Genomic DNA, 23,473 nt, shown 5'->3' with positions numbered 1-23,473 from the left:
CAGTTTTATTACTGTCCTGAGGAAAAATTCAAGTCACCTGGAATGTGAAGGTCTTCTTTCTTCATTATTAATCCATGTATAAGCAATAGTTTTAAGTTGAGATGTTTATAAAACTAATCTATCTTTCTCCTGTATACAGATACAGGTACACATTTTGATGACTGGTTTTCTTAATTTTAGTACCAATACTATAAACTAAAATAAAATGTCTCATTTTAGTTCTGTGTCATCTAACATTTTTTAAAAAACAACAAACAAAATCTTTCTTTTACTATGGCTTAAGAAATATAAGTATGAAATTTGTCAGGTTCAAAGAACTGAGGAAATATTATGACCAAAGAAAGTTTTCTCTAAAACTTTTCTCAAAGTTCATCTTTCAGACACTTCCGAAGAGTAATCAGATATCACCACAGAAGGAAACTTGGAGTCATACTTAATTGCTGATAAACGTCAGCCTGTTCAATCAAGACCGCAAAGGAAATGTAAAAACATCAACAAAGCAGCATCCATCTGTGAACCTTTATCAAAAGAATGGTGTGACTGAACGCGTGTATGTGAAGCTGGGAGGGAATATCATCATAAAACATGCAAGGACTCTGCATGAAATGTTTGTAAAATTAAAAGTAACAACCATTATGCAAAAATTTCCAACAGAGATGCCTACAACTACAATATACACCCAGTCATTTTTGGCCCCCTCTGATTTATCCACTCATCTATAGTAAATGTGAACCATGTGTATAGAAAGAAAAATCAACATTTATCAGTGGATATTTTGGATGAAATAATAAATGTACTACAATCATGATTTTAAATCTCTGGATCCTCTGTCATTCCTGTACAAATTCCCATAATATGAAATCATGCGTGTTTTATTTACCCACATCCTCCCTCAAAAAAGCTTTGCTAACAGCCTATTCTTCTAGAACAGAACATGCCAAGATGAGAAAATATGATCTCTGCCCACGAAGTACTTTTATTCTGTAGGGAAGAAAGTCATAGTCACATGTTGAGACAATGTGACGGATTCTAAATTCAAGTTTTTATAGTGTTCTTCCTTTTGGCTCCTCACTTGACTTTGGGCTCTCCTAAATACTCTTGTTCATAAAGAGCCTGGATCTTGTAGGTCTTTCAGCTGTGATCCACATGTATTATGCTTTTATTCTTCTGTAATACCTTGTTGATTTGGTGGTAAGGGGGCCTGTGCTGTGGGGTTGTAACCTTCACAAGGGTTTCCTTGTATTGATAATTTTACTTTGAGTGTTTGAAATTTAAGTTTAGGGATAATTAGGTGAAAGTCAGCTTTATTATGTTCGTAACTTCTCTATAGGTCTAGAATTATCTCCAAATAAAATGTTAATTAAAAAATCAAGTTGAAAACACTAAAACAAACCAAAACAAAACAGAATATTCTGTCTTTCACAGATGAAGCTTAAATCTGTCCTCTTCCCCCTTGAGGGTCTACAAAATACAGTGACTTGCCTCCTAGGAATAGAATATGGAAAGGTCCAAAGGTTTAGGAGAAGGATGTGACAGAAGTGCGGTGCCCATCACATCATACTGGGAGTACAAGCTATCAACATGACTTATTTTTGATGCTAACCTGTATCACCTGGATGAGATGGTAACTTTTCTTACCATCTCAGGGGACTAGAACCCAGGTGAGAGGCAGACTCCTAGAATCCACAGGCAAATGAGAGTCCGGGGGACAAAGGAAAAAGAAACGTGTAGGTTGTAGAGGTCAGCAGAGTCACAGGCAAAGACAGGATGTGGAACCTGAGATACCAGTAAAACGTTTTCTCAGCCAAAAGCTTTTAGCCCCTTGCAGATGAGCGCAGGGAAACTTTGGAGTTAGGGAAATCTTCTAGTTTCCTCTCTGCCACCTGACAGTGAGCCAGTCATTTCATTTTTCTCATCCTTAACTCTCTCAACTGTGCATTGAAGTTCAGCCCCGGCTTTAATTATATGAATTTACAAAGGTAAGTTTTCAATACATTTGGATATGTAATATGAAGTTTCAATATTAACAACTACATAAAGAATTAAAATATTTTATAAGATGAAAAGGAAGTAACAATAGTTTGGGGTATGAAATATGCTTTTCATTCTCATTTTGGGAAATTAATGGATGTGGTAGGAAAAAAATTATCGTAAATGACCAGAGATAGTTATTCCTTTAATTCCTGGAGTATTGATCATACTTGATAAAATAGTACCTGCAAATATCATTGAGAAGCAGAGGACCATGTCAAACTGTACTATGAACGTGCAATTAACAAGATCTAGATTGAAGGGTAAACTACACCCCAATTTTTCTCCAGTTAAATTGTAGGGAAAAGAAAGGAATTGATAGGGAACCTCTTAAAAGAGACTTAAAAGGCATATAATGTTTAAAAGTGTGGAAAGTATAAATATCATGTTAAAAGATACATATCTGTACTACAAAACTAAAAATGGACTTTGGGACAATAGTTATCCATGGAGAGCTGGAGGATTTGTCATTAACCTGGATCACATGGGTAGGGCTACTTGGTGGTTAGCAAAGCGTTGTTATTCACCAGATTACAAAGGAGTTAGCCTTAGTAATCCTATATGGCATACATTTGTTTATCTGGTTTTCAACATTTTTTATTACGTTTTGTAATAAAATCTTCATGTGTTGCTGCACAGTGCTGTGTGCTCCATTTACAAAAGTGAATAAGAAAAATTTTCCTATATTCTGAGATTAGAATAAAGGGGGAAAGAGCACAGGTGATAAAATTATTGCAACATGATCTGGCTATTATTTCAATAAAATTACACTGGGTGCAGTGAAACCCAGTGGATGAAGTGGTCAGTTTTACCTAACCAGGTTATGAACCACTCTAAAAAAAAATAGCGCAATGGTTAAACTTAATACTTAAGTTTTTTGCTGTTTCCAAATGGACAATAAGGTGGAGCAATCTACAAAGAAAGGGCTATTATTTGGTTAAAGTGTACGTTTAAGGTAATTATGATTATCCTGGAAATATAAAATAAAATTATATCTGAAATTCGATTGAACTCCCTATTTAACAAGATAGTTGTTATGGGTGATTCAAAGAGAATCTAAACACATGCCTTGGTCATCAAGAACATTGAGATGAATTCAGAAACAGACCCAAAATTCATAGGGTCATAAGAAAACGCATCCGTAATGGACTAATCTGCCTTTCCATGAACAAGAAGCATGGGCGTGACTATCACGCTCAACAACTTAGAGAACTGTAAAAAACTTCAAAGCCTGTGAAAGGGGAAAAATCACTCAGAAGGGTACACTGGACAGAGCGCTCAGTAATCTTTTCCTCATTTCAAAGCTTTGACTATTTTTCCTGGAATCATAAAGACCAGGTGTTGCAAAGCAGTGTGACCCATAGTAACAAAGGCAAGAATTCTATGTAAGTGGAGTTCAAAGGCTAGAAGAGGTGAGGTGAGCAATGAGTTTGAAAAGATGGGTAGGAGTCATCATGAAGCTAAGTGAGGGCTTTTGTTTTGTTTGTCATTAGGGAATGAGCAGAGAGAGACAAACCTACATGGTTCTGCCAGTTTTTTCTCTTCTTTTTCTGTTGCTTGGGAAGAGTGTTGCATAACAGATGTCAATTAGGTCAGTAGAAGAATGTAGTGAGCTCTGGAGGTTTGCCCTTTCTAAGATGGCAGTTCCTCGACCAGAACACTCCCATGGCTGCACAGAGGCTATTTCTCCTTCCCTTATATTTTGAGGAGACTGAGTGAAGTCTCTTCCCTAGAGACCTTTCATGATGTGTCTCCTATGCCCGTGACAAACAGAATTTTATGTAGAAAAACACAAGTGTGGAAGATCATATGTGCTTTGCTGCTTCTCTGTAAGTTTCCTCACTAAACAATATTTAGTATTTTCATTGTGTGATGTTAAGGATTTGTGGGTCTTTCACCATTGCATTATAGAGTCAAGCATTTTTTTTGTTTGACTTCACTACTATATGATTAGTATTAGTAGTAGTAATAGTTTCATTTTCAAATTAACATAATCAGATTTGTATTTCAGAAAAAAATATCTCTTCTTGACTAAATTACTTAGGGGTATTATAAATTTTTGAAGACCAAGTGTGATGTAGTATTTGCATTGTGATAGATAAAAAAATAACCAAATTTCTAAGACTGAGAGTAGTTTTGGGATAACTGCAGGAAGGGAGACTTGGTTGGTTTTTTGGTATGTTACCTTCTTCTCAAGTTCCCTTACCTCATGCTGTTTTTACAGTTTGCTCTCAAAATAGCTAGTAAAACTCTACACTGATTTTGGCAACTTAATAAATAACAGAGCATGGTGCTTCCTAGATAAAATCAAACATTCATACTTTCAGGCAGAAGTCATTAGGCAATTAGTCCTTTATTTATGTACACATATTGGTTTACTAAATCTACAGACACATTTCTATTTCCCTCCTATTAAATCCCCTTATTTTCCCAACCATTCACATGGTTTTTTTATTTGTTTGTTTGTTTGTTTGTTTGCATTTTTTGGCCAGGGCTGGGTTTGAACCCACCACCTCTGGCATGTGGGGCCGGCACCCTACTCTTTGAGCCAATGGCACCGTCCCAACCATTTACATGTTGAAGAACTTTTGTTAACTGGTAGCTAGGTCCAAAGAACGAAACAGACTTAAGTTATATTTCTTTAGAAAACTATAAGCAAGGTATGTAATGTCTCCTTGTCTTTCTGTGATTTTAGCAACCATTAAAGCACAATGCCTAAATGTAATCATTAAAAAATGATATTCTAATGACATTATTCTATTTTTGTTTGTAGAAAATTTTCATAAAGAAACATTTCCTCTCATCTGGTGTTTTCTTGCCTATGACAGAATTAATAGGAAACGCAGGATAAATTCTTATTTTTCCCCTTTATTAGCAATGTTTTCATAACAATGGATTCACTTCTATTAATAATCTGAAAGTGGACATCTTTTTCTTAGTATAATTATACACCTATAAATAAATTTAATCTGCTCAATTCATTATAATTTTTAAAATTTTTGAAGTTCCAACAGTCTCATTTTGGTTAGTGGAAGACTCACAAATTTGGCTCTTTTCTTTTTTCATTTTTTTTATTAAATCATAACTGTGTACAATAATGCAATCATGAGGTACAATGTGCTGGTTCCATATACAGTCTGAAATATTTTCACCGAACTGGTTAGCATAGCCTTCATGGCATTTTCTTAATTATTGTGTTCAAACCCTTATACTCTACACTTAGTAAACTTCACCTGCACCCTTCCAAGATGCGCCCTAGGTGGACAAATTTGCCTCTTGAATAGTCTTCAATTTAATTCATTAGCCTTTGATACCTTACTTGATGACTAATATGATAATATTTGCTAAGCTCATCTTGTATATTTCCTGTCTGAGCCTGGAATCAGTGATGTTTCTACTAAAACCTAGTTTGCTTGTAGTTAGAAGTGCTGTTTCAAGATCACAATCTAGGTCTCATTGCCACTGCATTAGTCATTCTTGCAAGTCTTTATAGTGAGAGAAGTAGGACATGTGTACAGGTAGGAAATCTAAACCTCTGCTGTAGCTTCTATAAAAGACAAGAAAGAATGATCAATCCAGTAGGCACTTACTAAATATATTGATACATGCATTCAAACTTCAAGACTAAACATTAGTTTCATAATAAGGGTGAGTACAGCATCTTACAAGGGTATATGTGAATCCTAGTAAATGTGGAATGTAAAGGTCTTAGCAAAATAACTAAGAAAATGCTACGAAAGCTATGTTAACTAGTGTGATGAAAATGTGTCAAACGATCTATGAACCAAGTGTATGGTGCCCCATGATCATACTAATGTACACAGCTATGATTTAATAAAAATTAAAAAAAAGACTAAACAGCTTTTAATTAAACTATTCTTTACTGCATACGCCTGTCCCTTACCCCACACTAAAAGTTCTACTTCTACAGGACACAAGGAATGATTAATGAGAATAGCTACTAATTATTCATGCTTGTATTAATTTTAGAATACTAATACTATGACCATCATGATTACTAAAATTAAATAAGCTGAACCTTAAAAAGCTTTTTGAATCCTGCCTCTTATTCTGAATAATAAGCAAACTAGTTTAATATAATAACAGAAATTTATCATAGTCAAACTCCATACAAAGTTATAAGAAAAGAATAAGGAATGTAATTTTTTAAATATACACACATACACACAAAATAAGACTGAACCCAGACTTTAATTTCTTCTAATGACAAAGAAAAGAAGACAATGAATCCAACAAGTAACTGACTATACTAAATTGTAAACCAATGATATGAGTCTGGAAAATAAATTAGAGTTATAACAACTGCTAACGGACTGTGAAAACGAATAGCATTTATAAAAAACCTAATTATCTATTATGAAATCTAAGAAAATTAATGGAAACATTATGAGTGAGTTTCTGAATAATAACAGTAATACAGAATTTATAAGGTAACAGGTTATAATGTTAATATACAAAAATTATGTAGCTACCTGTAAGTTAAAAGATGACCATGATCAGACAGATTAACGGATATAATACTTCTCTTCCTGATATAAACAGGTGGAGAACAGGAAAAATAGCCAAAACAATTGTTTTCGGACACTGAAAATGGGTAGTATAGAACTGTGATCTCTAAGATAAGGGAGACAGATAAAGTGATCCATGCAGCTTCCACAGCTTTCATTAAAGACTGAAGTTCAGGGAAGGAACACAAATTTCATTCAGACACTGAGTTTACAATGGTACTCCTTGATAGAACAAAAAGTACTATTCTGAATTGAGGAAATAGTGATCTGAGTTCAATGACACTGAGAGGGCTTAAATCTACAAGAAAAAGTACCAGAAAAAAATACAAAAACATGATACAAGAATACCTTAAAATCTGGCTGAATACCAAGCAGTTCAGATACAGGATAAAAGGACGTGAGTACCGGTAAAGGATATTGACCAGGGTGTGTAATTTAATTTACAGAGCTCACACAGAGTTGAGGGACTTGCACGTCCTTATCATCCAGACGAGAGAAGCCTCATTGAACAGTTTATGAGTTCATTACAGATTTAAGAATTATCATATGTAAGTAATGAAACTTTAGATTCACTGTACAAAATGTAAATACAAGTCTTTAAAGACAAAGCTAATACACAGATGATTACTTGCCAAGACCAACTTTATCATCATTCAATGAAGACTAAAAAAGCCTAATGTTTAACATCATAAAATTCAAAATACTTGGCATCCAGGAAAAAATGACTGGATATCTGAAGAACCGGGAAAATACGCCATCATCAGGAATATAGTCAGTCAATAAGAGCTAACTCTGAATCACAGAGATGTATTTTTAGAAAAATAATTCAAAACAAGTATTATAAATATGTTCAGATACTTTAATAGAATAGAAAGGAGCACACAATGAGGGAAGAAAGGCAAACTAAAAAACATAACATTTCTGGAGCTGTAATGAAAAATTTACTAGATGAGCTTAATAGCTGTTCAGGCATTGGAGAAGAAAAAATAGTGATCTTTAAGAGATACCGATAGAAAAAAGGCTGCAAAAATGCAATAGTTTCTAAGTGACTAGTGGGACATGGTTAAGGGGTTGAATACACATGTAATTGGAGTCTCTAAAGGTAGGAGAAAGAGACACAACAAAATGGATAACTTATGCCAAAGAGTTTCCAAATGTGATAAAAACTACAAATTTAGATGTCCAAGAAGCTCAACAAATCTTAAGTAGAACAAATATCATTTATATCTCAATTCAATTTTTAAGAAACAGTGTTCTTTTTTTTTTTAAAAAAAAAAAAAGCTACAAAATAGCCAAAAGGAGGGAAAAAAAGACATTAGAGCATAGGAACTAGTATAAAAATTGGCCTTGACTTCTCAATCATGAATGTGAAATTCTATCCTGTGAAAACATTCTGCTACTGAAGATGGGGGCAAAGACATTTTCTTTTTGTTGTATGTTATACAAGGTCAGTCAAGTTTGTGAACTCATCCTGGAAAAAGTGCCACACACCTCATTGCTTGATAACAACTACAGTTATCAGATGAACAAGGGGAGTACTTTGAAGGTGACCATAAAGATAGTCAGCAATGAGGTATGCAGTACATTTTCTAAATTGAGTTCGTGAACTTAAGTTGTTAAGACTTCATACAATGATAGCTTTTATGGCCTTTCCAGTAAAAAAGTTCCAAAGTTGCCCTGAAGTGTGCACTAGGGGCTGGCATCAGCGCTTGGCTTTCCATGGAGAGTACCTTGAAGTTGACCATTGTGATATTTAGCATTGAGGTATGTAGCACTCTTTCTAGGATGAGTTCGTGAACTTAATCATCCGACCCCATGTATTTGAAAATTAAGAGGATAACATATTTTAAGTATTCTTGCCACAAAACATTAATAAATATGTGAGATAATAAATATGTAAAATAGCTCGATTTAGCCATTTCACAATGTATACCAAAAAAAGGATTTTCAGAAAATCCGAAACTGAGCAAATTTTTGGTCAGCAGGTCTTCTCTACAGAAAATGTTAAAGAAAGGTCTTTATACTCAAGGAAAATAATAACAGACGGAAACTCAGACCTACACAAAGCAGTGGAGAGAGCTGGAAAGGAAAGATTTGGGTAATTATAAAAGATGATTACTTGCTGCTTAAAATATTTAAAAGATAATTGTGCCAAAGAGAATGCTCTTTAGCTGAAGTCACTTTTTAATATCCACCTTTTTCTTATACTCCGGCTCCAGCTCCCATCTATCCACATATACAGAGAGTAGATTCATACTTCTCTTTTCAAATTTGTTTAAGAACTTTACATAGTTGTTTACGTGTGCAAACATTTTCACCATTTTTTTTTTCTCCATAGTCCCGCGGATTGTGGAGAGCACACCTTACACACTGTTTCAATAGATCTGATGAACAATGGTTTAGGAAGTTTGTGCGTCTCACTCCTCTGATTATCATAGTTCAATTATAGTTTGGGGACTGGCTAATGCTCCTGTCGCCATGATTTTCCTCTGCCCTCATTTACCTTTACCGCGTTAAAGCTCATGTAACTATAGTAGATACTAATACTAGGAACCATCAGGAGGGAGAGTAATCTACATTATCAGCATCCAGTTCTAGCCATAAAAGGCCATCACATATAGTATTTTTAATAATTTTCAGCCAAGGCGAGGAGGTCAAAATATGTTCAAAGTCAGTTATAGAATCAGGCAGTTCAAATACATACTAAACATTCTTTAATTTCAGATCAGTGAATGTTTTGAGCTCCTACATGGTATCTCTGATAGCTGTTGTCTTGGCAAATCAATAATTCAAAAAGACTTAAAGTAAAATAAATTTTCCTTTGGATTTGTATAACCTGGCTTTTAATTCATACCATTTTAGATTAATTAAAACCTTCCCTACTGTGGAAAGATTAAAGCTCATACTACTGGTGATCAAAGGCTCTGAGAATTCCAGATCTCCCACTGACCTCTCTCTGGGACTTTGCAATAGCCATGCTTCTTGATTTATTTTTCTATAAAATGTGAGTTATTTGCTAGATCAGTATTTCTTATACTTTTAGATTTCATAAAATAGTGAAAGAAGTGTGGGCTAACCCAAGTTGGAGTTGTCAACATTTCTTTTTGAGTAAGTACACAAAATAAATATTCAAACTGCCATCTCTGATTAAAACATTTCATTAAAAAGAACATTTTTAAGAACAAAAGTATCAGGAAGGCAAATTCAAAATAGCAAAGTTTTTATATTAAAGCAAGAAAATATAGATTTAAGCAACAACACTTTCCATATTATTTTATATTCCATTTTATATCTGACTGATAAAAATTTCAAAAAGATCTAAGGTTATTCAATGAACCTGTGGTTGAAAGTTATGAACTAAATTCTTTCTACTATCCCTTTCAACCATAAGAACTCTGATCCATAATCTTACTTTCATACAATATGTCAATCAATTGTGATTAATATTCATAGCATTATGCCAATTAAATGTAATTTGCCTAAGTCATAAGAAAAAATACTTTTTTAAGAACAGGGAAAATATTTCCTAATATTTGGTGTAATAATTCACCACAACACGTTTTACCACACACTTCACACATTAAAAAACCTTTTTAAAAAGTTCCTGTGGGAAATGACAGTGTCATCTCGGACTAGTAAAGCATCATTCTGGTTGCAGAAACTTGAAGGAGAAGTTGCACTGTTGTAATACTAGCCTTTATCTTGGAGAACATGGGGCATTTTGCAAATTTGTAGTATCATTTCCTTAAACACGTCAGTACCAAACCGTATTTCAGTTCCCCAGTTCTACATTTTTGCAGAGGCAGAAGCTTGGCCTATGACTTTTGTTTTGTAAGCATCGCTGGAAGAGTTGAGATAACTTTTTATTCTACCATGTATAACTTTAGAATAGTATGAACAAGTGAATTATAAAAGGATGTAATAAATTAGATATCTCTTCATTTTGGAGAGAGAAGATGGAAACATCACTGGTTTTCCCTTCTCAATTAAACATGTGTGAATCAAGAGAAAAAACTTTTTTCAAGTTAATACATGGTTCAGGAAAAGAAGAGGCAAGCAAAGAAGCCCAAATCAGGTAAGGTTAAAAAATTTGGTGTCGGCTTTGAACTTCTACAAACATGATTGAATTTGACTACTTGTTAACAGTTATTTTTTAAGTATTTGGTTGAAAATATATTTGTTGTACTGCTGCAATTGAAAAAAGTCTTTTTATTTATGAGGAGTACGTAACTGTTATATGTAAAGTGTTCTCATTAAAAGAAAATGTAACAATTATAGTCACTAAAAAGAACTAGCACAATCTTTGTTAAAATGCATGACTTTCACTGAGGAAGAAGAGAAATGTATTTCACATATGCTATCCTAATACTTTGACAAATATATTATTTAAATGGGATTTATGAGTGTACATGTGTGTTTGTGTGTGTGTTGGGGGGTGTTTACCAAGGCCAACCTTGTCTTGTGGTCAGCAGGAGAGATTTTAAGGGTTATCTGACTTGTCCTGAAACTAATGCCTTTTCATCATAGAGCAAAAGAAAAAAGAAATAGGCTAAGTCTTCTTGTGCAGAAACTTGAGTTTCATGAAGAGACCCACTCCGGTAGATCTGGGAAATTCGCCAAAGAAACAAGGTGAATAACTTTTCATTCTTTTAAAGGAGATTTGGCTGATTCTGTCATTGAAGATTTAAGAAAAAGGAAATTAGGAATTTCTGTATTTTATTGGAAAATATGCAGTAATATAAAGAACATTTTAAGAAACTAGAAATATTTCATAAAATTAAACCACCTTGAGAGTTAGAATTAAATAATCATATGAATCCTTGGAAGTACTCTGTTAAAGTTTTATACCTGTCAATTTTAAATGATATATTTTACTCCTCGTAACCTGATAAAATACTCATTAATATAAGAGTTTTCACAACGCAATGTTGTCACAGTGAAGAGCTGTTCATCTCTTTCCTCAGTAGTTTGAAAAAATGCCCAAGATACAGCAGCAAGTGAAGCACAAATAGAAGATATTTTGTAATTTTTATCATTTCTTTAATTCCAAAAGAAACTGAAATTGCTTTAATACTAATTTAATACAAATTCTTCCAAATTTGAATATGACCTATGAAAGATCCAGGAAAACATATTCAACTTTCTACCTTATCAACATCTCTAAAATATTTCTTATATTAAAAATGTCTTGTATTTCTAATCCCTTTGAAACTTCATTAGTCAAACTTCCTGTATCTGTTTAAAAAAAAAAAAAAATTGCAGCATGCTGTGGTTAGTGCTTCAAGGAAATTGCAGTGAAAAAAAAATATTTTTTTTGACTGAAAGTTACTGTCAGTTTAGGTTAATGAATTTAAAAAGATAGTTGACCTGATTTCTTCATGTTTTTTGTGATTTTTAATCTAAAAAATGATTAATTTTTAATCCAAAAATAAAACAATTGACACACTCATAAGAAAATAATGCTATTTTAACATCTCATTCAATAGGCAAAATCCAAAACAAAATCAAACAATGGTTTTGACATTTCTAATGTAATTATAACTTTCATTATATTATAATCAAAGCAGAAACCCTTTAAAATAGATTTAAAAAGAGCAATAATACAACATGTGTTAGAACAGATTAATAAACAGACTTTCTGCATACTGTATTATAAAACATTTTGTTTCTTGAACAGAGTCTCCCCTGAAGAAGCAGTGAAATGGGGTGAATCATTTGACAAACTGCTTTCCCATAGAGGTTAGTGGTATTTTCACCAAATACTTTATCCCTTAACAGAAAACTACACAAACTATGTCTGCAATTATGCAAAACAAGCTGTCATAAAAATCTTGCCTGATCATTACTTTCTAGTAATTTGGATTTTTGATAGACAGAAGTAACTAAACAATAGAATGCTCAACTAATGGCAAACATTTTTAAATATGTCTCATTTTGTTAAGAGGTACTCATTATGGATGAAAGAGTAATTGTTTCTTTATACCCTAGTTAACAGTTTCAAATTTTTAAGTTTTCTGATTTTTTTAATAAGACCCTAGGTTTTATTAAATCCATGATTAACAGAGTAACTACATTATTATTTTAAAATAATTTTAATGCAATTTTTAAGTAACTTTTTTGCTTGGATATCCAGAACGCTCTCATGACAATAATTTTTAAAAATTATAAATTCTTCACTCTGTGACTTTCTGTCAATCTACTATTTTTAAAGCAGAATCTTGTAGAAAAGTTGAAAATTGGTGTATCTGAGATGGAGGGTAAGGACAGGTATTGACTCTGCAACACTACTGTAAAACATGGGTTGGAAGGCTGGCTACCTGGATTGCTACTATTTAGGGTTGATTTATGTAAGGTAGCAGGTCAGTGAACTTCCTCTTTATTCAGTTCATGATTCCTTTCAGATAGCAAAACTGACCAGTTGAACGGTGTAGGGGATGAGGCTGGGCAACCACAGGGTTTATAATTTCTACACTGGACCTGGTGAAGTCTGCTGAAAAATGCAACATTATCATTACCAAACGTTCACATACTTCCTCAAGTCCACAGCTTTATTTGCACTTCGAACTTTTTCTGCACTTTACCTTAGTCTTTGTCTACAAGATTCACACATCCTAGCGCTTTCCCAAAACATTCTAAGGTGAAACTAGCCCCACTGTTCTCCTTACTGTTTATAGCACTGCCAGTGGGTTTCTCATGCTAAGGTCTCTACTGGAAGAAGGGGTTCCTATAAGGAAAGCAGCTGCATATGGAGCATCTGTAATTCGCTCTCAAATACTTCAACGGATATAACAGCAGATTTTCTTGTCTGGCCTCATCTTCTGTTTTCTCTCTCCTCCCTAATTGTTTAAGCTTTCTACAAGGTTTTGATGACCTGTTCATGAGTCCCTGAATTTGCTGACATGAGAATTCTGTTTCCTCAGATTATCCCTGAACACTTTCCCTCTTCTGGTGAAAATAGATGTCTGCTTCTTAATTGTAATACTGACTCATAGAAAGAAAATGTAAGTGAAGAAATCAAGGTTTCAATTTAGACAAGGATGTAATCAATGAGAATGAAGAGTAGTAAGGAGTTTGTGCTGACCAAAATAGAACTTGTCACTTCTTTCTCCTATGTTCCTTAATCCTACTATCCCTCTCTATTTTGGGATCACTCTCTCTATTGTACAGAGTTTTCCTAATTTCCAGTATCCAATAATTTATTAACTACTGTTAAAATTCTTTCCAAGTATATGTCAGAGGTATCCTGCCCTCATTGTCATACTACACTGTCTTGGTCCAGATAGAATATTTTATTTGTTGTTAATTAACAGATTAATTACAACAATCTGTGTAAAACTTTCCTCCATAGTTTGTGTTCCCCAATTTATCTTTAATTTCTTCTTACTTCCAACATTTTTATACATCACCACTCTTTAGTCTCTTCTCCAGGCAGAGCAAGGAAAAAAAGACAAAGAAGTGGAATTCATTTTTATACAATTTAACTATTTATTAGAAAGAACAAGATGTCTTCTGTGGATTCCCAAACCTGGCATGTCACCTTGAAAATATTAAATGCTTATTATTCTTAGTAAAGTATCACAAGAAGGGAGGAGAAAGAATCCAATGTACTCTATACTAACATTAAGTCAGTAGATGATCTAATACATGCCCACATTAGAGCATCATAACAGAAAAACTCAAATCAATTCAAGGTGGGGGATGATGGGGGAGGAAGGGGGAGGAGGGAGGAGGATGGCTGTGCTCCTACTTAATGGGCACAACGTTTGCATTACATGGCACATCGGCACATCCTTTGGGAACAGGACACAAGTATAAGAGGGATTCTACGTAACAAATGCAAACATTGTACTCTCAAGTTAACCTGAAACGATACAAAAGTATAAAATGCTCAAATAATATAACTCAATTTGTTGCTAGGAAAAAGTTAGAGCAGAGGAGATTTGAGATTTGGTTTTCTCCTGCAACATAAATGGCTAGGCAATCTCAGTTAAGCTCCCTAATCACTCTTTCAGCCTCTTCAATGGTAGGTGGAGATGATGTTTTATCTCCAATAGAAATAGATTTCTGGGCAGTGCCTGTGGCTTAGTGGTTAGGGTGCCAGCCCCATATACCGAGGGTGGTGGGTTTGAGCCTGGCCCTGGCCAAACTGCAACAAAAAAATAGCCGGGCATTGTGGCGGGCGCCTGTGGTGCCAGCTGCTCAGGAGGCTGAGGCAGGAGAATTGCCTAAGCCCAGGAGTTGGAGGTTGCTGTGAGCTAACTCTACGGAGGGCATTAAAGTGAGAATCTATCTCTAAAGAAAAAAAAAAAAGAAAGAAATAGATTTCTGTCAGGATTATATGAGATACCAATAAATCTTAGACACTGTACAAATGTCAATGATTACTGGTTTTGTGAAAAATAATAATTACCAAGTTTAATAGTATTTTTCTGTTTCTAGTCTACTCCCAATTGGGTAGCATCAGTTAGTGTGCTAAAATTCTAATTGGTAGTAGATTGGATTTATTTCTTTAACTTAAAAAATTAGTATATAATAATTTCTTTTTTATTAATATTAAATCATAGCTGTGTACATTAATGCGATCATGGGGCACCATACACTGGTTTTATAAACAGTTTGACACATTTTCATCACACTGGTTAACATAGCCTTCCTGGCATTTTCTTAGTTACTGTGTTAAGACATTTATATTCTACATTTACTAAGTTTCACATGCTTAGAGATCTAAAAATAGATCTGCCATTCAATCCTATAATTCCTGTACTAGGTATATACCCAGAAGACCAAAAATCACATTATAACAAAGATATTTGTACCAGAATGTTTATTGCAGCCCAATTCACAATTGCTAAGTCATGGAAAAAGCCCAAGTGCCCATAGATCCACGAATGGATTAATAAATTGTGGTATATGTATGCCATGGAATATTATGCAGCCTTAAAGAAAGATGGAGACTACCTCTTTCATGTTTACATGGATGGAGTTGGTGGGATTACACCTGCAGTGCATAATAATTTCATTAACTCTCATTACCCATTCAAAGTGAAGAAAGGCTGAGCTAATAAATTAGTTCTACAGAAAATCCTCACCCCCAGAATTCATTCTTTAGCAGTAGTCCAGACCAAGTGGGCCAACTTAAATCTGCTGCTGCCTCTTTTCACAGTTTTCTCAGTTGACAGAAAGATTGACGAGCTGTCAACTGTCAGCAATTTAAACCAAGAGGAGATAACATGAATAAAAGACAAGTAGCATGGGTCCATTGGGACATTTTTATCATCTTACATGATCAAAGTGCTAAGTAGATTGTATTGAATTCATAAAAAATTATTTTCTTAATATTAATTTATTCAATTAAAAAACATTGAATATTTGTCATTACAATGTCTATTGTAATATTAAATTATAAATATCTTTTAATCATAAATCTTAAAATGATTACCTAAAAGAAGTCTCTTGGCTTCAGTGGTTAAATTCAGCTCACTTTTATTGACTTGACTCTTGGGAAATACATATACTTATATACAGTACATATATATATATATATATATATATATCTGTTTAAGAGAAATATCCTACACATACAAGCACTCCAAAGACCTTGCTCTATCAAATGTTATACATTTTCCATTTGGTTAAATGTGTAATTTTCTCAAATACCGTATGTCATGTCTGTAAAAAGGAAATGGAAAAAGTATTAAATTTAGTCAAATGAGAAATGAAGTGACAAACCAAACAAAATACCTTGAAATCTGAGGTTTCAGTTTGACAAAAACAGCTGATATTGAAATTATTGTAGAATGATTTTAATCAGCTTTAGGAAGGGAACCACAGAATGATGGCTTCTACCCCGGGTTTTAGAAGATTCATCAAAATTCACTAGTTGGACAGGGAAAAATAAGGACCATCCCAGAAAAGAGCCAACATACGCATGGGGCATTAAATGGTGCTATTTACTTGGGGAAATTTTTTTAAAAGTAATCCTTTCTTGAGAAATATAATTTGAAAAAGAGAGGGTGGCTTAGGTGACAGACTGTGGACTGATGAGCATAAAACAGAACGGTCACCAGTTTTTGCTGTGTTCCACAGAAACCAGAGGAGTCAGGGAGGTGTTTTGATATTCTTTTTTATTCATCTAGTTTATCTCCTTTGTAATTAAAAAAAAAAAAAAAAAACAGAAAATAAAAATCTCAGGAAACCTGAACAAAGGATGGACTTCAGTTAATAAGGATATATCAATATTAGTTCACTAAGGATAACAAATGTACCAACCAATGTAACATGTTAATATTATAGTAGGTGAAATTGAAATTGGAGTGTATTGGAACTCTGAACTATATCTGAAACCTTCTGTAAACCTAAACCTATTCTAAAATAACTTTTTAAAAGATGAACTCAGGGCGGCGCCTGTGGCTCAGTGAGTAGGGCGCTGGTCCCATATGCCGGAGGTGGCGGGTTCAAACCCAGCCCCAGCCAAAAACCATAAAAAAAAAGATGAACTCAAACATGTTATATAGTAAATTTTAATACAATGAAGTTCCCTAATAATTTCACTCTGTTCCTCCTCTGTTTCTAGGCTTTTGTTAGGCTAATTATTTTTTGCCATTCCTATTTTTTGGCAAATTTTTCTGAATTTTCAAAATGAATAACTAAAGTCTATAATTCAAAACTGTACGCATATATATTTACCAGTAATTTCTGAAAGCTATTTAATAAAAACAAAAAGTACTAATAAATCAAAACCAGTATCAGAGTATATCTGTCATAACCATAAATTTAAAAGATAGCCTTCATCTGTTTTTTTCATTGACTGAATTTGTAAAGGTAAATTCTATTAATTTGAACTGATAAAACCAATTAAAGCCAATAAAATATTATATACATACAGTATACACATATATGTGTGTTTATTTGTATACATATATTTACGTGGTTCTATGTAAGGCATTTGAAAGCAAGATGATACTGATGAATAACACATAGTTGAAAATAATTGGCTAGTTTTTTTTTTTTTTTTTTTGTAGAGACAGAGTCTCACTGTACCGCCCTCGGGCAGAGTGCCGTGGCGTCACACGGCTCACAGCAACCTCCAACTCCTGGGCTGAAGCGATTCTCTTGCCTCAGCCTCCCGAGTAGCTGGGACCACAGGCGCCAGCCACAACGCCCGGCCATTTTTTGGTTGCAGTTTGGCCGGGGCTGGGTTTGAACTCGCCACCCTCGGCATATGGGGCCGGCGCCCTACTCACTGAGCCACAGGCGCCGCCCAATTGGCTAGTTTTTAAAATGCTATAGAGTTTGCAAAATATCATATAGATTCTAGAAAGTCCTTCAAACAGGTGAAACATATGCATGCAAGAATTCAACAGGTAATTCAAAAGGTAATTTCTGAGCAGAGAAAAAGGCATGAAAATAGTTAGAGAAATAATAAGTTTTGACATAATCTAAAAAAGCAAGCAGTTTATTTTCACCGAGGTCATGTAATAAACACATTGGAAAATCATGCTGGGGACAAATTCTGCAAGAATTTATGTGTTAGAAAGCTATCTCTGATGGATATAAAGGTTAAATTTTTCTGCATATAATATGAACTACCCATGTGTTTGCTGTAGATATAAAAGCTGATCTCAAGGTAGAGACTATTTTGGAAAGAAAATGGATGAACTTGGTGACTTATTGATTGAAAGTGTATGTACGCTGTAGAGTGAGAAAATAAAGGAAGAGAACAAAGAAAAAGGGTGAATCGATGATCCCTAGATTTTATTTCTATAATAAGAGAAAGATAGCAATGGATAAATGGAGGTGGATAAATAAGACTTAAACAATTTGTAGAAAGGTAACAAGTAGAGTTTAAACATGTTTAGTTGGTGGTAAACCTTATCAGAAGTTTTGCAGGGTTTATAGGTTCATACCTAGAATATAGAAGAGTGACTGATTTATAGATATGTTCTAATCATCTCACAGATTTCATAACTGAGGGTTGAAATGAGAACGTCATTTCTTATGAGGGGAGCCCCTATCAATAAAAAAAACCTTCCCATTACTACATAACTGTTCATTTTCTCTGTGCACCTGGTCATTACAAATTATTACAGCATTTTTAATGTTCTTATTAGTGAGTGAGTGTACTTGGACTTTTTAACTCTCTAAATTATGATTCTACTAAGTATATGTCTGAGGACAGCCACAGTAGGATATGTAAGTCATTGCATTCCTTTGATTTAAAAATATGAACTGAATATACTATGTGAAGTACTTATTAAGAAAGGGCTGCAGGAAATGTGTACTTTGTTTTTTGAGGAAGGAAATGAGTACTTCTTACACTTTCACCTTATGGCTTTTCAAATAACTCTTCCCAATTTTCGGTTACCAATTTACTGCAAGATAAGGGATTCCAGTGTTCTTCTATAAAATTAAATTTCTGACTCGAGTTGACCCATAACAAACACTCAATTCCTTAATCTATCTAAGGAATAAAAATAAATAAAATTCAGTGCAAATTATAATGGATCGGATAAATAAGTCATTATTTCAAAAGAAACCACAACATTCTACGGCAGGCCAGAGTTATAAAGCCAGATATTAAGGAAGAAACAACACAATTTAGTACATAGGCTATTAAACAGTATTTGGGTTTCCAACTTCAGAGTTTCTTGACTTTGTTTCATTTGGTTTCTTGGCATCAGAAAAATACTCCAACAGATGCCAGAGTTTCAATTTAGAAACATGCAATTACAAGCATTTCATATTTGTATGACACATTGAGCCAGCTTCTTCCAGTGTGAATTCTAATCCCAGGTTCTATCAAGCCCTTTTGGCAGCTGCATTCACCACTGCTGCCTCCTAAAGGACTGTTTAGTAAGTTCCTGCCTCTGTGTGAGGGACGGTTCCCTCGTAACCTGACTTAATGCAGCTGCCCAAAGAGAGTAAGAGAAACGGGAAGTAACTAATATGTCGGGATGATCTTGCACAACATAGCATATTTCTTTTTAAAAAGTAATTTACTTAAATTTTATATAAATGAACTCTTCTCTCATTTATCATTCATGCATTCTTTTCTTGAATTAGTATTTGTTTTTCCACTATTATATTCATATTACACCAACAACCCATTCATTTTGGTTAAGGCATCCTGAGCTCTCACAGCACACACAGCAGTTTTCTTGGTATTAGTGCTGTGACTTCATTTTGAAGGTCTGTATCAAGCTCAAGACTAACCATGGTAACGAACGGCTTGTGCATAATATTCCAGAGCACAGCAGCTGGCACAGCATTGACACTCATGCTGTGTGAATTAGTTAAAGGACTACATTTGAAATAATGTTTGTATTATGTTCTGGAAGACTTCTATTTGAATTTCATGCAGGATGATTTTTCTCTTCGGCTTCAAATAGAATTAAGTTCATTCTTGCAATTGCCCTTCCTCAGTCCTTGGTTCATACAGAGCTATCTTGCCCATTAATTTCCATATTTCTCAACAGTAGAAACTTTGCTTTATAGCTGTTCAGTTGTAAAATTTCTAATTTTAAACAAGATGAACCTGGGTTCCATCACCTGTGCTATCTTTTGCCAGCTGTAAGATTTAGGGCGACTTACATTTCTGAATATCAACTTCATCTATAAACATGAGTATAACAAGACTTACTCCACAGGCTTATATAAAAATTAGATTGAATTGTGCCAATAAAAGGCATAGAGCAACGTGCTAAAACCTCAGACACTTAATACTTCTAACTATTGTAAATAATAGTCTTTCAAATATATAACACAGTCCCTGGGTTCATACTGTTTGATAAATATAATTAAGAGATAGGTAAGAAAGTTATTTCTAAGAAATAACAATTTCAGTTGTCTGTTATAGGGACAAGTCCTTTTAGCTGTCAGTACAAAACATTTTATTATAATTGAGATATATTAATAAGAAAAGTAATGACTGTATCCATCTGTAATCATGACAATTATTTAATACATCATTTTAGGAATAATTTGTTAATTAAAAACAAATATATTCCTATTTTTGCATGACATACAGCTAGAACACAGTAAATTGAAATTTAAAAAGTTCATCCCGTAACTGGGGCCAGTACAACTTAATTTTTAAACCAAAAGAAATAGAAACTTCTTTCTAGACTAGATCTGACCTGGAACAGACTGTTCTCTCATTTTAATGTAGCAAGCATTGTATTTTGCCAACTTAGCTTTTTCAATTTAAATAGTAACAGAGGATCAAGTAAGGACAAGCTAAAATTCCTCTTATTGTGAAAAGAGAGAAGGCAGTCCCTATATCATAGACAAAATAATAACACCCAACAGTACAATTTTTAATATCAGCCTAGGGCACATTTCCACATAACTACTTTTTTAAAAATTAGGGTTCCCTAAAAATGTTCTCACCATCACTTTGTTGTCTTGCTTCCAATTGTTTCATAATATCTAGCCAAGACATTTTCTTCAGAAACCTGCTTTATAGCAACTACCAAGCAAAGCATACCGAGATACTGACCCTGCAGTAACAAATAAGAAACTTTAGAATTTCATTAGAAAATTTAAAATTTTATCAGTTCTAAAGATAGTTATTACAGATAAATCAAGAGAATATAATTTTTTAAGAATTTAATCCAGTAAAAATGGATAGTAATTTTGAGGAAAAAGGACAAATCTTTGAAAAATGAAAGAGGAAGGAAGTATGGGTGTTAAGCAGCTGATTTCTTTTACACTAAATATTCATCAAGGGGGAAAGTTCTCAAGAAGAAAATTTTTTTACGGGTCTAGCTAAGGATGGAGATAACTACCTAAACTTTAGCTTAAGCCAGTTCGTGTACTGATGATTGTTTTCATTTTTATTTTGCTTTGAGAGAACTAACATTGCCCCACATTTCAATATTCTACTTCAATGATGATTTGCAGGGGTCCTCAAACTGCGGCCCACGGGCCACATGAAGCCGTGTGATTGTATTTGCTTCCATAAGATATGTGCAGTGTGCATAGGAATTTGTTCATAGTTTTTTTTTAAACTATAATCCAGCCCTCCAACAGTCTGAGGGACAGTGAACTGGCCCCCTGTTTAAAAAGTTTGAGGGCACCTGAATTTTAGGGTTTGAAAGACATGTTGTGTCTTAGTCTCCTTATTTCCTTCCAGGACCATTACAGGAGAAGACAGAGGGGAGAAAGAAGACAAGAAGGAAAGTTAAGTCAGAGACTAGGCAATACAACCATTTTTTAAGTTACATAAATGGAAAAGAAAGACATTTTCAAGCTGCTGTCAATTAGTAGTCAGTTTTCTTTTTTATTGTTGGGGATTCATTGAGGGTACAATAAGCCAGGTTACACTGATTGCAATTGTTAGGTAAAGTCCCTCTTGCAATCATGTCTTGCCCCCATAAAGTGTGACACACACCAAGGCCCCACCCCCCTCCCTCCATCCCTCTTTCTGCTTCCCCCCCCCTCATTAGCCTAAGGCTTCAGTTTCACCCCTAGTCTTGAGGATACTGCAATTTAGTTTTCAGAAAGTAAAGGAAGGTAGTCTTCGACAATAGTAATGGCACAAACTGTTTTTTTTAACAAGCCCAAGTACTGAGATGCAGATGGTAAAAGGAGTTTTGGGAAAGAAAACCAAGAGGGGACACACTACAGGGCAGAAATCTGAGTGGCACTTATGTGCTAATAAGCCCTGGTGCAGCAGCACATCTCACTACCTGCTGTTCACTTTGGCAGTTACTTTGGTAGAGAGAGAATTTTACCTGAAAACCTATAGTATATTGTCAGGTATTTGGGGGACATATACTATGTGTCAAATGCTTCAAAGAACAATTGTCCATTTATATTTCTTTTTTACATTCTGAGAAAAGCACACTGTTCAGTGTGAGAAATAAGCCTTGACAATAATACACTAACCGAGTCAGAGAAATGAGAAGGGTGATTAAATATCCCTCCCATTGATCACTCTTGCTTCTTATCAGCGGTCAGAGTGTGCTGACTCACTTGGGAGCCCCTCAGCACGAAGGCCTTCATCATATACTTGTGTTTGAGAATTATCTTCCGAGCATCTGAAGACAGTAGACAGCTTCTAAAATTTGGGTCAGTCTTGCAATGCCCTCTCTATTGAGCCTAACCTACTAAGGATTACTTAGGCTCCCTAGTTTCTTCACTAACATCTAACTACTGACATCTGGTGGTCAGGGTCGATATACTGAGGAGAAGGAACAGCAGAACCTTTTTAACACCCCAGTAAAAACTGCAATGGAAGAAGCTGTGGTGTAGAAGAAAAATATGTCATCAGGTCATTATGGCAGCAGTCAGATTTAGTCTATATTATAAGGTTTAGAAGTGGCTGTAAGTTGTCGTGTCCTTTTGCGACTACTGTTTTCTTAAACGTTAAGTTCCTAGAAGTCTAATATATTAAAAAGACTCCTAGTAACATGATGCTTCATGACAATGGGGACAAATTCTATATAGAGAAGAAATGAATGGTGACATATAAAGTATACTTTGAGAACTATATCAGTTTCCTTTCGCTGCTGTCACAATTTACCAAAAGTTTAATAATCAAAACAGCATGATTTTATTCTCTTGTAGTTCTGTAAGTCAGAAATCTAGGATGGGTCTCATTAGAATAGAATTTAGGCTTCCCCAGGCTGTTGTCCTTTTTTGGAAGGTCTGAGAAAGAATCCTTTCCTGCTCTTTTGGGTTGTTGGCAAGTTAAACTTTTTGCAGTTTTAAACTAAGGTCTTTGTACTCTTGCTGTCTACAAACTGAGGGCCATTCCCACTGCGGTGGTCAGGAGACAGTTTGTCCCCACCTAATAGCATCCTGAAATTTGATCCCCAGCGTGTTGGTGTAGGGGGATTGGGCCTGGGGGAGGTGTTGAGCTCATGAGTCAAATCCCTCAGTGACTTGGTGACTTTGTCAGTGGTGAGTGA

General features: G+C 34.5%; 1 protein-coding gene across 1 annotated transcript in view; it reads left to right on the top strand.

Annotated features, from left to right (window-relative positions):
* Window positions 1–10,336: 10,336 nt before the first annotated feature.
* Window positions 10,337–23,473, top strand: part of RGS18 (regulator of G protein signaling 18) — a 29,251-nt gene continuing 16,114 nt past the window's right edge. The window contains exons 1-3 of the mRNA XM_053607811.1: window positions 10,337–10,635; window positions 11,088–11,189; window positions 12,238–12,299. Coding sequence (XP_053463786.1) covers window positions 10,517–10,635; window positions 11,088–11,189; window positions 12,238–12,299 — 283 coding nt within the window. The 5' untranslated portion in view covers window positions 10,337–10,516. The remainder of the gene's footprint in view (window positions 10,636–11,087; window positions 11,190–12,237; window positions 12,300–23,473) is intronic.

The sequence above is a fragment of the Nycticebus coucang genome, chromosome 10, assembly GCF_027406575.1.
Source record: "Nycticebus coucang isolate mNycCou1 chromosome 10, mNycCou1.pri, whole genome shotgun sequence".
Classification (NCBI taxonomy): Eukaryota; Metazoa; Chordata; class Mammalia; order Primates; family Lorisidae; genus Nycticebus; species Nycticebus coucang.
This window is presented reverse-complemented; position numbering and strand designations above follow the sequence as displayed.